The 17,001-nt window shown below is 35.6% G+C and overlaps 2 protein-coding genes across 2 annotated transcripts in view; both read left to right on the forward strand.

The window, feature by feature from the left end:
* Window positions 1-2,243: 2,243 nt before the first annotated feature.
* Window positions 2,244-14,482, forward strand: LOC107597786 (tripartite motif-containing protein 16-like protein). The gene is made up of 6 exons (XM_016288967.1): window positions 2,244-2,818; window positions 8,745-8,840; window positions 9,296-9,529; window positions 10,279-10,450; window positions 10,591-10,686; window positions 13,680-14,482. Exons 1-6 carry the CDS (start codon window positions 2,312-2,314, stop codon window positions 14,255-14,257), a joined length of 1,683 nt encoding a protein of 560 aa, XP_016144453.1. The 5' UTR covers window positions 2,244-2,311; the 3' UTR covers window positions 14,258-14,482.
* A 1,456-nt stretch (window positions 14,483-15,938) lies between these two features.
* The window catches only part of LOC107597757 (Golgi apparatus membrane protein TVP23 homolog B-like), a 5,558-nt gene continuing 4,495 nt past the window's right edge, over window positions 15,939-17,001 (forward strand). Inside the window, exons 1-3 of the mRNA XM_016288936.1 lie at window positions 15,939-16,013; window positions 16,266-16,424; window positions 16,599-16,688. Coding sequence (XP_016144422.1) covers window positions 15,939-16,013; window positions 16,266-16,424; window positions 16,599-16,688 — 324 coding nt within the window. The remainder of the gene's footprint in view (window positions 16,014-16,265; window positions 16,425-16,598; window positions 16,689-17,001) is intronic.

Below are 17,001 nucleotides of genomic sequence, written 5' to 3' on the forward strand. Positions count from 1 at the left end.
TCAAATTAAAATTAGTGTGTCAGATTGGTCGAGACGCTACAGTTCACAGTATAAGTTACCTCTCTTTCATAAACGGGCTTGACTTACTCTGCTTTCTCGGGTTTGACACACCTCCCATTCTGAAAGGGAAAACCCAGAGTTTCCCTCATTTCAGGACATACTCAGAGTTTTCACTTAACCTCCTTTCTGAAACGGGCCTCTGTTGAGGTATGGGCGTGTTTGTTTTGGTGCTTTCATATATCAACATCGTTTAGCAAAATTCGCTTACTGCACCTTTAAGTAGGGGGCGATAACGAGACAGACACACCTGAGGCCCGTTTCAGAAAGGAGCATTTGACTCCCTAACCCTAATCATGCAGACACTCTGAAAGTGACAGAAACGGCATTTCCTTTTATACAGAATCCTGTAGATGAGGCTGCATTAATTCGTAGGGAGTTACATTTACATTGGGAGAGAATTATTTAGATTTTTTTTTGCCATATCCGCATGCATATTTATTTGAGCGCTATACCATTTTTAAATGGTAGTTTTCTATATAACATCAGGGATGCAGAGCACATTAAGGCCGCTGTATGCAGAGCAGTAAGGAAAGTGTCTCTCATTCTAACGCTCTTTCTTATAATAATTGTGGTGTTTTCTCAGCACAAACCCATTGAATATGAAGCTGATTACTGTATGGAATAGAAGGATGCCATATGGAAGGGTAGTTTGAGATATAAGCCGTAACCACCACCACAGCTGTTACATTTATTTGGTCATCTTTATTTCCTACAAATACAAAAGCAACAGTTATTCTTTCTCCTGTTGGATTTTAATATTCTTCAATACTTGGTATTGTGGCCATCTCCTCTTCATCTGTTCTTTATTACTTTTGTGAGCCTTCTTGCTGTTGGCTGAGTAGATGTCAAATGTTCATTTCATTACTCTAATTAAGAAATGCAACCGTTTGGATTAGAGAGCATTTAATTATGTGAAAAGAGCATTCAACTATGTGGAAAAAGCTGCTGCGCACTGAAATAGACACTGAATGATATTTATTTAATATGTCAAATGCTTGTAAAGTCATGTAGCCCACACTCATGAATCTTTAATGCTTAAAGCTTAACCTTGATTGAATTATATGTTTTTATACTTCATTTTCGCTTCTTTTGCCTGTAGGATACCATGAAAATTAATATTACATAATTTACCGTTCTGCCACTTTTTACCTTTGATATTACATCAGTGATTAAGAATTAAAGTTACGTATTGACTCGTGTGCTGTTGCCATGGTTAATCATAATTTCTGAGTTTCCCATCTCAGGGTAAGTCAACTCAGAGTTCAAGTTCCAACCCCGAGTTGGTTGAACCTCCTTATTGAAACGGGCCCTGAGCATAGGAGCAGGAAACAGTGCAAGACAGACAGAGTTCATGGTGGTGTGACAATATGTGCATTAGAATAAATTATTAATTTAAATGTTATTTAAGAAACGTACAGTACACTCATTACAGGGACAATCACCTGGGTATGTAGTTACAACATAATATGAACACTTATTTTGAATATATAGAAGCATGAATGAGTTTGCTAATTGTGGCAGAGGCCAAGATTTTCTACTTTTAACACAGCATCTTAAAAACACAACTCTCACACTGAAAAAAAAACAGCTAGAAGTTTCTAAGTCTGATTCATTTGAGTGAAGTGACATGTGAGTGAAGTGACATGTGACCCATACTCGGAATTAGTGCTCTGCATTTACCCATCCAAAGTGCACACACACAGCAGTGAACACACACAAACTGTGAACACACACCCGGAGCAGTGGGCAGCCATTTATGCTGCGGCGCCCAGGGAGCAGTTGGGGGTTCGGTGCCTTGCTCAAGGGCACCTCAGTCATGGTATTGAAGGTGGGAGAGAGCGCTGTACATTCACTCCCCCCACCTACAATCCCTGCCGGTACGAGACTCGAACCCACAACCTTTGGGTTATGAGTCCGACTCTCTAACCATTAGGCCACTGATTTGTACACAGTAAACGGGTTTGCGGATGAGTAAATGAACTATAAACACAAAGACATAAATTATATCAGCATAGTAACTTAAGTAATCAAATTATCACCAAAACACAGTCAGGACAGCAAACGCATGCCCTCCTGATCTGCATACGAGCCCCGCCCACATTACAGTGTAGCCCCACCCACCGCCTCTGACTGTATCAGTATGAGGAAATTATTGCGTTTCAGGGGGCGTGGCTTAGATCCAACTCACTTCTCATAAGTTTGGGCTTGGGTTTAAACTGAAGTCAAAGCTCAAGACAGAAGGAGAGCAAGCATGGGCGACGTGGTGCTGACAGCAGATCTGCCAGCAAGTAGCTTGAGTGCAGATAAACTCAAGAGGAAGAACCCAGAGGAGAAGATCAATGGATCTCCAAAGACAGAAAACCAGACCGCAGGAGAGAAAGACAGCAAGACCCTTGAGGAAAGCAAGATTCAGGAAGACCTTAAGGAATCAGAGGACCCTCAGAAGCCTCAGGATGAAGACGATGTCACCTGTGACTCCTGCATCGACCGGCCGTGCCGCGCCAAGAAGTCGTGCTTGACCTGCCTGGTGTCGTACTGCGAGGCTCACCTGAGGCCGCACCTGGAGAACATCAAGTTTCAGAGCCACAGGCTGCTGGAGCCGCTGCGGGACATCGAGAGACGGACGTGCGAGACGCACCGCTGCGCGCTGGAGCTGTACTGCTGCGCCGACGCGTGCTGCGTCTGTCAGGAGTGCGTGGCGGAGGAACACCGCGGACACAACGCCGTGCCCATCGCCGAGGCGCGCAGGAAGATAGAGGTACTTCTGTTCTCTCACTTACTTTCCAACTTCATATCTTGAAATGGTGCGTATTTACGTAGCTTGTAATGAGAATTATACGTTCAAAAGTTTTTTTTTTTTTTTTTTTAAAGAAGTTTCTTATGTTCACCAAGGCCAGAGATGGGCATAAATACATGAAAATGTAATAATAATACAAAATGTATTATTATAAAAGTATAAAAATACAAATACATAATACTGTGTGGAAAAATGTACTTAAATGCAAATTAAAAAAAAAAAATTCAAAGGCTTTAAAATAGAAAAAAAGTATTTTGTATTTCAAATACGTATTTTAAATACATGTATCTGAAATACTGCCCATCCCTGAGCAAGGCTGCATTTATCTGGTCAAAAATACAGTAAAATTTTGAAATATTTTTACTGTTTAAAAGAACTGATTTATATTTGAATATATTTTAAAATTAAATTTATTACTGTGATGCAAAGCTGAATTTTCAGCATCATTACTCCAGTCTTCAGTGTCACATGATCTTCAGATATCATTCTCATATACTGATTTGCTGCTCAAGAAACATTTCTCTCTTTTTGACAGCAAAAAGATAAAATAGAATAGAAAATAGAAAGTTCAAAAGAACAGCATTTCTTTTGAAAGAAATCTTTTGTAACATTATAAATGTCATTACTGCCACTTTTGATCAGTTTAATAATGCATCCTTGCTGATGAAAGTATTAATAAAATCTTATTGACCCCAAACTTGTGAACGGTAGTGTATAACAAAAGACTTCAGTTTTAATTAGGGTGATTAAAATTCAACAGTTTCTGTGAAATGATAGTGAAAATGAACAGCCATTTTGATCGTCATACATTTTGGAACCAGAAAAAAAAATCACATTATTTATTTAAAGGTGAAATATGCCATTTTTGAGCCACTAGAGCAAAAATGTTGCAATAGATGCAAAAATATTCCCAAGCACTTCTTTGTCTGCCATAGTCCAGCTCCAAAATCATGCCATTGGGCCAGTGTTGCTGTTTCAAGATATGTAAGATCTTGAGATCGTAAGATCGTTATGATAGCATTCAGAATGCATAAGATACTGTATATAAATATATAGCAGGATTAGCAAAAGTAGGATGCTGCTCCAAATTCAGCCACAGGATTTGCACTCAATTTACTAATTTACACAACTAACACTTTACCTTTACGGGGTGAGTTTAGCCTCAAACATACAAACTCTCTGTGTTTGATTAAATATCAGATCATTCATCATGGTATTTCTCTCTCTGACCTAAAAGAACAGGTCACTGTATGCGCACACATATAAAAGGCCTGACAATGGGACTGTGTGGTCATCTAGTGGTCATCAAGGCCGTTATTGTTGCTCATACAGAGGGTTTGTGATGTGATCAACCTCACACAATGCACTTTAACACTTTGTGTTCCAGACATAAATGATTCTTCAAATCATGTGTCTTGTTGAGGAGAGTTGAGCATGGTGGTGAGCTTTTCCACGAAAAATGTAACAATACAGTTTCCAGTCAGACAGCGAGAGACATTATGGATTATTTGATCTCACAGTATTCAGGATTCGCTTCTTAAAACTGTAAAATATCAAGAAATAATCACTGAATCCATCATTAATTAGGTTAGTATTTGGTTAAGTTGGCTAGTTATGTATTTCGGGTGTACAGTTGAGTTTAATGTCAGAGTGAGTTTGACTCATTTGCTCTCTATTGAATCTCATTGCTCAATAAGTTTAACAAAGTAAGATTTGAAAGACCTTTTATGATTAGTTACTCCTTTCCTGATAGAAACCTTATGGACGTGGTGTATGCTTTTAATGCATTTCTAATGAAAATACACTTCTCTTTAATCTGAAACTGGTTCTACATCCAGTTGTGGACGTCAATTCATGACGTATGTGTGAAATCATCTCCCCGGGAATGAAAAACATCTTCTATGAAGCATGAAGTGAATGCTGACATGACCACACTTATCGATAAGCATTATATTTTCTAAAGAGAGTTTGCTCAGTGTGACCAGAACCAGAACGTAGACACTCTTTTTGTGATGTGGCATGTTTTCAGGATGATGCAACACTTGCACAGGAGGTTTAGTGCGTCTTTAACATGCTTTAAACACTGCTTTATGTCTTTTCTAGATGGTTTTTGCTGTGGCCGTGTATAAGGGGTATTTACAGTCAGACTCTGTGGCATATTTGCATGCTAAACAAATAAAGGTAGTTTTATTTGGTTGTGTTTGAAAGCAGCCATCATGAGCGTGAACGTCACAGGCAACTAGAAAAACAAGATTTACTCAAAAATGTATAACATATTTGTGGTGATTTACTCACCTTCATGCCATTCCAAACCTGTGGCTTTCTTTCTTTAGTAAAGCAAGTCCATAATACTCTTTGCATGAAGTTGCATTTATTTGATTAAAAATACAGTGATATTGTAAAATATTATTACCATTTAAAATAAGTGTTTTCTATGTGAATGCATTTTAAACTGTAATTTATTTCTATGATCAAAGCTGAATTTTCAGCATCATTACTGCAGTCTTCAGTGTCACATGATCTTCAGAAATCAGTATAATATGCTGATTTGCTGCTCAAGAAACATTTCTGATTATTATCAATGTTGAAAACAGTTGTGCTGCCCAATATTTTTGTGGAAACGGTGACACATTTTATTTTTCAGGATTCACAGATGAATGGAAAGTTCAACAGAACAGCATTTATTTGTAATGTTCTAGAAAGCTCAAAATATGACAAAAGCACCATAAAACTATAATATTTGATCATATGATTATATTTCTTCTGAAGGCATGCAATGCTTTATGTGAGAAACATTATTTTCTTTTTCGATTTTTGAAGATTTTTCAGTGCTTATTAACTTAAGTTTCTCTCCAAGCTTTGCATAAAGCTGCTGTATGTCTTCAGAAGACACAGAATACAATTCCATAAATTAAATTTTAATGATACATATAATAATACATTGTGTGGACCATGCAATGTGCATTTTTTGGGGGAACTTGACAGTTATTGTATGCTTTCAAATGAAAAACTGATGTTATTATCCTGCTAAATGTCACTATTTTGTGTTTTACAGAAGAAAAAAATTGGTTGAGGAAATAAATTATTATTATTGGTTAAAGTATTCAAGACATCAGAACTGTTTTTCTGTAAATGCAATGGATTAAAACCATCCGCCCTGCATGTGTGCTTGTTGTAGCGTCTTCCCTGTCAAGACTGTAAGGTGAATGAGTTTGATGTATTGTTCTCGCATGCAGAGCAGGGTGTGTCCGGGGCTCTTCGTGGATCTGAGGCATTCTTAGGGATGTTTTAACATGAGCATTAGATAATAGATTACACAACTGCGTTGCTTGACAGATCTAACAGTTGAGACCAGTTACCTTGAGTGAAACTTCCTCTCCGCTGATTAACAGAGAAGCTATGGCACGCATATCTCCTTTACATATCCAGTTTAACCACTAATGTTTCCATCACCCTATTTGAATGCGCATTTTGAAGTATCGCATGAGAAACGAGTGATGGAAACGCCATGTTTCGAATAAAAATCCCTTAATTCGCAAACAAGTTTTTACGCTCGCTTGAGGTGGTTTTTGACTTGCGAATAATGGCAGATGGAAATGCATTTTGCGAATAAATTCCTCCAAGCGCATTAAAAAAGTCATGTGACTGCGCTATGGGATGGCAAAACCTGACTAACCAGCGGACCGATCTCATTCCACAGCAAATAATGGAAGATGGAAATGCATTTTGCGAATAAATTCCTCCAAGCGCATCAAAAAAGTCATGTGACTGCGTTATGGGATGGCAAAACCTGACTAACCAGCGGACCGATCTCATTCCACAGCATCTGAAATGTTGTTATGGTCATTCGGAAATGCATAGCCCCAGTGCTACCTGAACCTGAGGGTGTTTCACTGCACGGATGTCAATGAGAGCTCCCAGCACTGTCTCGATCATGTAACTGCAATTTAATTTAAGAGCTAGACTTATTATGCATATCCACACTAGTCTTTAGCCGGGTTTCCATCCAAAGTTGCAAATTTAACTTATGCGCAAAACCGAAATATCGCATAAAACATTTGCGAACAAGCATCGTTTCCATCCAACAAGTCAAGAACAAAATCGTCGCTTCCTCATAAACTGGCACTATAACCTAAGAAAAGTAGGAGAATATAATAATTTTCATATATAATAAATTACTTGCGCCTCAGAGCGAGCAGACGAAACACAATGAATGCGGTCATTGCTTTTGGAGGTGGATGCTGCTGTTTGGAAACGCAGTCCTGTAAGACATTTCTGGGAGGCAATTATACACTCTAAAAAATGCTGGGTTGTTTCAACTCAACTTTGGGTCAAATATGGACTAACCCAACAGTTGGGTTAAATTTTTACATTAAAATTTGAACCCAAAAGTTGGGTTAGTCCATATTTGACCCAAAGTTGAGTTGAAACAACCCAGCATTTTTTAGAGTGTATAATTGCCTCCCAGAAATGTCTTACAGGACTGCGTTTCCAAACAGCAGCATCCACCTCCAAAAGCAATGACCGCATTCATTGTGTTTCGTCTGCTCGCTCTGAGGCACAAGTAATTTATTATATATGAAAATTATTATATTCTCCTACTTTTCTTAGGTTATAGTGCCAGTTTATGAGGAAGCGACGATTTTGTTCTTGACTTGTTGGATGGAAACGATGCTTGTTCGCAAATGTTTTATGCGATATTTCGGTTTTGCGCATAAGTTAAATTTGCAACTTTGGATGGAAACCCGGCTAAAGACTAGTGTGGATATGCATAATAAGTCTAGCTCTTAAATTAAATTGCAGTTACATGATCGAGACAGTGCTGGGAGCTCTCATTGACATCCGTGCAGTGAAACACCCTCAGGTTCAGGTAGCACTGGGGCTATTCTGGGGTTATTGGGTGGTCAGGGTGGAGGATAAACTCACTTTGTGCTTTAATGTGAGAGTCAAAGCTCTATTGTTTGAGATGTTCCCTTTAGCCAGCCTACACACTGAATAACAGTGACTTCAGCTGAATGTGAGCTGTGTGCTCAATAGAGGACATTTTTGTCTGAATCTGTCTGTGGACCGCAACCTATCCGGTTACTAATGCAAAGGGATGATGTTTTTGGTTACATTAACTTTGTGTAATGCAATATAACGTCTTATCGTGTATAACGCACAATATAACCTCTTGATAAACTGTACACACACACACACATATAAATTCAATTCAAATTTATTTGTATAGTGCTTTTCACAATACACATTGTTTCAAAGATGCTTTACAGAAAATGCATGTCTCTACATTACAAAGCAGAATATAGTATAGCAGTGTATATATATATATAGAGAGAGAGAGAGAGTGAGTAAATATAGTGAACATAAATTATGCATCTAAATTGTATGTGTATATATTACCAGTTACTACATATTAATTTTAATATTGTGTATTAAACATAGTATGTGTGTGTGTGTATAGTAAATACGTGTTCATGTCTATATTAGTTATCCATATGGATATAAATTATATGTGTATATAATTTTATATAAATCTATATAAACTTACATTTTAAATTGTAAATATTTAATTACATTATAGCATATTTTACCAGTGATTATATATTTAATACTGTGCATTAAACATAGTAAATGTAAGTACATTTATGTAGTAAATAAGTGTGTGTATATTAATTGTGCATATTCATATACATTTTAGTATATACAATATAAATTGAAAATATTTCATTACATTACAGAATATTTTACCTGTAACTGATTTCTGGACATTTTGGGTGAAAAACGTGTAATAATTAATATTAATGTTGATCAATTTGCTAATGTAAAATAATAAGGAACTGGATTTATTTTGTCATATGTCAACACAATATTGTGTGTGTGTTTACAGAGAGAGCTTCAGGACAAACAGACAGACATGGTGAAGACGGTCACAGCGGCAGGAAACGCCATTAACAAGTTACAGGTCAACACGGTGTCTATAGAGGTACTACTTTACTACCTCTATACTGGGTACTACCCATTTTAATGCTGTTACATGAGATATTTTACAATGAAACAGAATATTCTAAAAGAAATAATGCTTCATTCACATAAGGGCCAATTTTGATTTGATGAAGCTCATTAGATTGAGCTGAAACATAGAAATCAGTATTTACTTACAGTACATGTTTCTGCTGTAGAGTCAGCTGGGTTTGTCCCTATTTTACCCAGCACTGGGTTGTATTTAACCCAGCATTTTTTAGAGTGTGGAAATCATTGGAATTCCTTCTCTGAATTCAGATTCGGGTGAGAGCAATCTGATCAAACTTTCTTTGTCATGTAAAGGCATTTCCCTCCAGCTTTTGAAAGAACAACCATTTTTTTCTCTGGTATCTGGTAGTGACTTTTCAGGGTGTCTCTTTGATTTTGAAGTGTCTCAGTCTGTCTGTCTGGCCACAGGCGTCTGTAAAGGAGGTGCGTGGAGTGATCGAGGAGCAGTTCAACATACTGCTGGCAGCCGTGGAGCAAGCGAAGAAAGAAGTGAGCGAGATCTTGGAGGTGGAGGAGCGACAGGCGCTGCGGCAGGCCGAAGGAATCCGGGTTCATCTGGAGCAACGCTGCACTGAGCGGAAGAAAACTCAGAGTCAGGTCGAGAAAATCACCAAGAACAAAAATGACATTGACTTCCTGCAGGTAAGGAGGATATTTCCTGTTTCCTGATGACCTTAACTTATCTGTAACATCTGTCAGTTAAAGGTGATGTGTAAAGTTAAAATGCGTTAAAGTTCAAAAGTTGCAATGCATTGGCCACAGGAATATTACTGTTAACTAAAACTGTTAAAAACACTTTTGTGAATTGAAATAAAACCACTAAAAAGAGCCACTAAAATTACTAACATTCAATAAATAAAAATGAAGACTGAAATAAAATTAAACCTGAAAAAAACTAATAAAATGACAAAAGCACATAACAAAGTTACTAAAAATTAAACTGAAATTATACCAAATAAACACCAATTTAAAATATTAATAAAAACTATAATTGTATATAAATCTACAAATAAATTCTCTCTATATAAATAATAGTATATAAATAAAAAAGACAAGGCAACATTTATCATTTTCATTTAGTTTATTTGATATACTAATATAACTAAAAGTAAAACTGAAATAAAAATTAATGAACTCAATATAGATATATTTTAAAAATAAAAATGACAAAACACACATTTTACTAAAACCTAAACTAAAGTTAAAATAATTCTACTAATTCAAAATATTAATAAAAACTATCAATGATACTAAAATAACACTGCTATAAATAATACTAAAATAACACTAGGTGGCCAAGTATTTGCATATGCAAAATGTGTTTCTGAACTTAATCTCTAATTGTTTTGTTAATTGTTTCTGGTATTAATTATATCCGTATTGTTTTCCAGGAGTATTCACGGTGGAAAAAAGAAACTGTTGATGTGTCTTTACCTGGCGTTTATATCGGCCTCATGGATCGTCTGCAGTCGTTCAGTCGTGTTATCGCACAGTCCACGACAGAGATGTGCGACAACCTGCTGACCTCATACACCAACAAACTTAAAGACACCTGTAAAAACAGTCAGTATGCAGAACATTAAACATCTCCATACAAAGTGACACATCTTGCTATGAATCTGAGCAATTCAGAAACATCAAACCTTTGTGTTCTATGAAGGATTTTGCTAATTTACCCATCTTGATCTTGTTTCAATTCACAGATAATGTAGGCATTAAGACGACAGTTTATGCCATTATTGCTGCAAAACGCAACATGTCAATTCCGAACCCGAAGACCAGAGACGACTTCCTTAAATGTGAGTGTTCATGAGGGTAATTATCGTTAATTAAATCTCAAACCATTAAAAAGATTTCTGTTTCTTGAAGTAAAATAAATGTAAAAAACAAATCACAGGTGAATAGGGTAAAATAATAACTAATAGATATCACCATACTTCCCTAGTTAATTGATTACATTTAAGCATTTAGCAGATGCTTTTATCCAAAGCAACTCACAAATGAGGACAATAGAAGCAATCAAATTGGCAAAAGAGCAACAATATAAAAGTGCTGTGCCACACATCCCGCCTAACATTAATAATTCCAAAAAACAAACAAAACAAATTCAAATGTTATGTTTAAATGTGCACTGCTTTGCATACATTTCTAGAACATATATACTGTATGAACACTGGATAAAGCCAGGCTCAAAATTCATGTTTGATTTTTTTTTTTTTTTAAATTTTGGAAATCTGTTTCCAAAAAATACTTTTTCACCATGTTTCAAGAATAAAATGTGTAACTATGAATCAAGTCAATGATATATGAACAAACCCTTCAGTAAAATCCTTCAAAATATAGAGAGGAACAAAACTGTAAGTTTTGGTGTATGTAAGTGCTGCTGAAGTGGAGAAAAAACTTTTAAAGGTTTGTATTATATATTAAACATCTCCATACAAAGTGACACATCTTGCTATGAATCTGAGCAATTCAGAAACATCAAACCTTTGTGTTCTATGAAGGATTTTGCTAATTTACCCATCTTGATCTTGTTTCAATTCACAGATAATGTAGGCATTAAGACGACAGTTTATGCCATTATTGCTGCAAAACACAACATGTCAATTCCGAACCCGAAGACCAGAGACGACTTCCTTAAATGTGAGTGTTCATGAGGGTAATTATCGTTAATTAAATCTAAAACCATTAAAAAGATTTCTGTTTCTTGAAGTAAAATAAATGTAAAAAACAAATCACAGGTGAATAGGGTAAAATAATAACTAATAGATATCACCATACTTCCCTAGTTAATTGATTACATTTAAGCATTTAGCAGATGCTTTTATCCAAAGCAACTTACAAATGAGGACAATAGAAGCAATCAAATTGGCAAAAGAGCAACAATATAAAAGTGCTGTGCCACACATCCTGCCTAACATTAATAATTCCAAAAAACAAACAAAACAAATTCAAATGTTATGTTTAAATGTGCACTGCTTTGCATACATTTCTAGAACATATATACTGTATGAACACTGGATAAAGCCAGGCTCAAAATTCATATTTGATTTTTATTTTTTTATTTTTTTTTAATTTTGGAAATCTGTTTTTATCACTATAAATCAGCCAGGGGGAAAAAATACTTTTTCACCATGTTTCAAGAATAAAATGTGTAACTATGAATCAAGTCAATGATATATGAACAAACCCTTCAGTAAAATCCTTCAAAATATAGAGAGGAACAAAACTGTAAGTTTTGGTGTATGTAAGTGCTGCTGAAGTGGAGAAAAAACTTTTAAAGGTTTGTATTATAATTGAAATCTACAGACGCAAATAGACAAATTGAAATAATAAAATCAGGCCAATTATATATGAACAAACCCCTCAGTAAAAACCTTTAGAATATATAGAAATAAAACTGTAAGTTTTGGTGCATGTAAGTGCTGCTGAAGTGGAGAAAAAAGTGATTTTGAGAAAATTCCCTTTAAAAATATGTATTTGGCAAAAGAGCAACAATATAAAAGTGCTGTGCCACACATCCTGCCTAACATTAATAATTCCAAAAAACAAACAAAACAAATTCAAATGTTATGTTTAAATGTGCACTGCTTTGCATACATTTCTAGAACATATATACTGTATGAACACTGGATAAAGCCAGGCTCAAAATTCATATTTGATTTTTATTTTTTTATTTTTTTTTAATTTTGGAAATCTGTTTTTATCACTATAAATCAGCCAGGGGGAAAAAATACTTTTTCACCATGTTTCAAGAATAAAATGTGTAACTATGAATCAAGTCAATGATATATGAACAAACCCTTCAGTAAAATCCTTCAAAATATAGAGAGGAACAAAACTGTAAGTTTTGGTGTATGTAAGTGCTGCTGAAGTGGAGAAAAAACTTTTAAAGGTTTGTATTATAATTGAAATCTACAGACGCAAATAGATAAATTGAAATAATAAAATCAGGCCAATTATATATGAACAAACCCCTCAGTAAAAAACCTTTAGAATATATATAGAAATAAAACTGTAAGTTTTGGTGCATGTAAGTGCTGCTGAAATGGAGAAAAAAGTGATTTTGAGAAAATTCCCTTTAAAAATATGTATTGTAATTGAAATCTACAGACGCAAATAGATAAAGTACAAAAAAAATATCAGGCAATGAAATTTGAACAAATCCCTCAGTAAAATCCTTCAGAATATAGATAGGAATAAAACTGCTACGTTTGGTGTTTGTAAGTGCTTCTGAAGTGGAGAAAAAAACTTTTAAAGATTTCTATTGTAATTGAAATCTACAGACGCAAATAGATAAAGTGCAAAAATAAAATCAGGCCGAAGGATATATGAACAAACCCCTCGGTAAAAACCATCACAATATAGATACTAATAAAACTGTCAAGTTTGGTATATGTAAGTACCGCTGAAGTGGATTACTTTTATTGTAATTTAAATCTGCAAATACTGTAAGTGTAATAAAATAAACACTTAAATGTTGGATGCTTTCTTTCCACTAATCTAAAACAACACATTATAGAAGCCAAATAGCCCACAATCTCTAAATTAGTGCAGTGCAAAATTAGTTGCCTTAAAATGAAAACAGAAAATATAAACATAAAAAACTAATTCAAAATATGAATAAAAACTCTAATAGTACATTATGATACTGAAATAACAGTGATGTTCACTACAGAAACAGTGTCCAACTTCCAAGATTTAATTAATGTAATTCAACAGTGCTTCTCAACTGGTTTTGCTTCCCCTTAATATACAGTAGACTTGACTTTTTGCGCATTTTCTCCCATAGACGTCACGCCTCTGACCTTTGATGCAGATACGGCCCACCAGTATCTGCGTCTGACAGAAGAACGAAAGAAGGTGACAAACACGACGCCGTGGCAGCAGAGCTATCCAGAGCTCCCCGAGCGCTTCGAGCACTTCAAGCAGGTGCTGACGGTCGAGAGCTTCTACCTGGGCCGCCACTATTTCGAGGTGGACATGAGAGGAGAAGGCACTCACGTCGGCCTGACCTACAAGAGCATCGACCGCAAGGGATCCGAGAGCAACAGCTGCATCACGGGAAACAACTTCTCCTGGTGTGTGCAGTGGAACGGACGCAGCTTCTCCGCGTGGCACAGCGATGTGGAGACGCCACTCAGTGGCCCGAAAGCCACGCGGATCGGCGTGTACGTGGATTATTCCAGCGGCGTGCTGGCTTTTTATGATGTGGAAGAATGCATGACGCTCATCCACAAGCACCAGGCTGAGTTTCTGGAGCCGCTTTACCCAGCGTTCTGGCTGCCCAAGAAGGAGTGCGTCGTGCTTTTGGAGCCAGGAGCAGCGTCTTCCCTGACAACCACGTCTCCTGTTTCCTCTCCCAAATAAACTGCTTTTCCTCCTCATATCCACATAATTTCCATCTTACAGGGTCTCATTTTCACCTGGTTTTGTTCACCTTACACCGATACAGATTTAATGGTGTAAACAGGGCTATACGAGATCTACTGTAACTGTGACTGATATTAAAGTTTTATGAATAGGTTTATGAATATAAACCTATACCTATTAAAATACCTGCAAATGTTTTGTGCATTGATCACATATCACAATATATAATTGTATGTATAATTTTGTCTTACATGGATGAAACTATATATATATATGTGTATGATTTGTTAATATTTATGCATTATACTGTATATAGTGAAATAATATATATATATATATATAAAATGATATATATTCTATTTTGTAGTGTGTGTGTGTGTGCATATATATATATATATATAATAAAAATATTAAAATAAATATATATATATATGTATTTTATTCTATATTTCTATTTATTATATAGAAATTGCATATATTGATATATGCAGGGATTTTACATTGTTTCATTAATGTTCAAATATGTAAGACAGAAATTTCTCCTCTATATAGTAATGTTGCACAAGTGACCAAACCCATTTGACGTAGTTGGATATTGCAGGACATTTCACTTGGGTTGGGTTAACTGGACAGATATGGCTCTTTAATGATTCTGTCCACTGTCTGTATGCTGCTGTTTTCCCTTAGATGTTAAATTTTGCGCCCCTATCAAATGTGACAGGTGACACTTACATTGGCCACAAAAAAACATTGTCTGTCTCTGTAAATAAAAATGTACTACGATGAAATGCAGGTATTTGTCCATGTGTTTTGTTGAAGGGTGACATAACTGGTTCCGCCAGTGAACAGACAGAATGTCACAAAGCTACAGGCACTCATGAGTAATGCTTCACTGAGGATAATTATTACATACAGTGGGTACGGAAAGTATTCAGACCCCCTTAAATTTTTCACTCTTTGTTATATTGCAGCCATTTGCTAAAATCATTTAAGTAAATTTTTTTTCCTCATTAATGTACATCATGTGTAAAAAAGCAAAGAGAGAAAATCAAACATCACCGCATAAGGAAAAATGGCACATAGGTCTAAGCAATCATATACAATAATTTAATATACTTTAGTGACATAAATATCATTACATCAAAATACATAGAATTGTTTGATAATTTTATAAAATAATTCCCACATCAAAGTTTTAATTTTGCAAATAATCACAATGAACCAGCACATAAAAAAAGAAAATATTTAAGAAATAAATATGTGTGTGCGTGTGTGTAATTATTAAATATTAGAAATAGAGAGAGAGACATTTACATTTAGTCATTTAGCAGACGATAATTAAATAATTAGATAATTAGAGAGCACGAAATTAAATAAATATATAGTCTAAAATATATAGATAAATAGATAGCTTATTGCAGTTCTTGCCATAAAATGAAAATGGAAAATAAAAGCATAAAAACTCATTCAAAACATTAATAAAAACTCAATTCAATTCAAATTGTATTGCTAAATAATCTAAATTGTGAATTGGATATTGCACGTGATAAAAAAAATATTATTTACTAACTAATTAAGAAAAAGCGTTCAGTATATTATCATTTATATTTCTCTTTTTCTGTAAATGCTGTAAAAAAAAAAAAATAATAATAAAAAAATAAGTTTCGGCTCAGGCGCGATGTCGTCAGTCCGTACAGACCCGGAAGTGACGTGTCGTGTGACGTCAGCAACAACAGCAATCAAAATGAAGCTGGTAAGAAAGAATGTGCCATTTATTATTATTATAAATACTTCTAAAGCATTGTAGTCATAGTTTATGTGTACAGCATGCTTGCGTTCCTCCAATATGACTTTTGAGAAAAGAAAGGTTTTAATGTTCTGCGGATAACGCTGGGTTAGCTTAACGTTAGCCAGTAAACAGCTCACTCCATCAGACTGATTCTGTCGGGTGTGTTTATTATTTATACTTTATGTTTAATTATTCTTCATAAATCGTGTTGATCAGACTGACAATTCCAGGCATCCGATGGCCTCCTTCTTCCACCTGTTCTTCCGGGTCAGTGCCGTTCTGGTGTACCTGTTGTGTGGTTCATTTGGCGGATCCTTCATCGCCTGTATGGTCACCATCATCCTCCTCCTGTCATGTGACTTCTGGACTGTAAAGGTTTGTGTTTAGAACAACTGATCAGGTGTTACTACGAAATCCTTACAGTTACTGTAGTTAGTGGAGATTAAGTCAAGCCTCACTATTACTTCTATTTAAAGATTCCAACAAACCTCTGACCCTACATATTAAACTTCAGCTTGTAACTTGCTTGTCCTGTTTGTCTTATTGTAGAATATTACCGGCCGTCTGATGGTGGGTTTGCGCTGGTGGAATCAAGTGGATGATGATGGAAAAAGCCGTTGGGTGTTTGAGTCCAGAAAGGTGCTATTACACACTCACACGGTCTTCAGTAGAGTGGCATAAAATACTTCAAAATGTATTAAAAAATTGTACTATACCATTTATACTGCAGTAGATGTATTAGTGTAGACGGGACTGCTTTGTTTTTAAAGGGGTCATATGATGCGATTTCAATTTTTTTCCTTTCTCTTTGGAGTGTTACAAGCTCTTGGTGCATAAAGAAGATCTGTAAAGTTGCAAAGACTAAAGTCTCAAATCCAAAGAGATATTCTTTATAAAAGTTAAGAGTCAGCCACACCTACCTAAAACGGCTCGTTCTAACACGCCCCCACAT

The sequence above is a fragment of the Sinocyclocheilus grahami genome, unplaced genomic scaffold (genome assembly GCF_001515645.1).
Source record: "Sinocyclocheilus grahami isolate Dianchi unplaced genomic scaffold, SAMN03320097.WGS_v1.1 scaffold236.1, whole genome shotgun sequence".
NCBI lineage: Eukaryota > Metazoa > Chordata > Actinopteri > Cypriniformes > Cyprinidae > Sinocyclocheilus > Sinocyclocheilus grahami.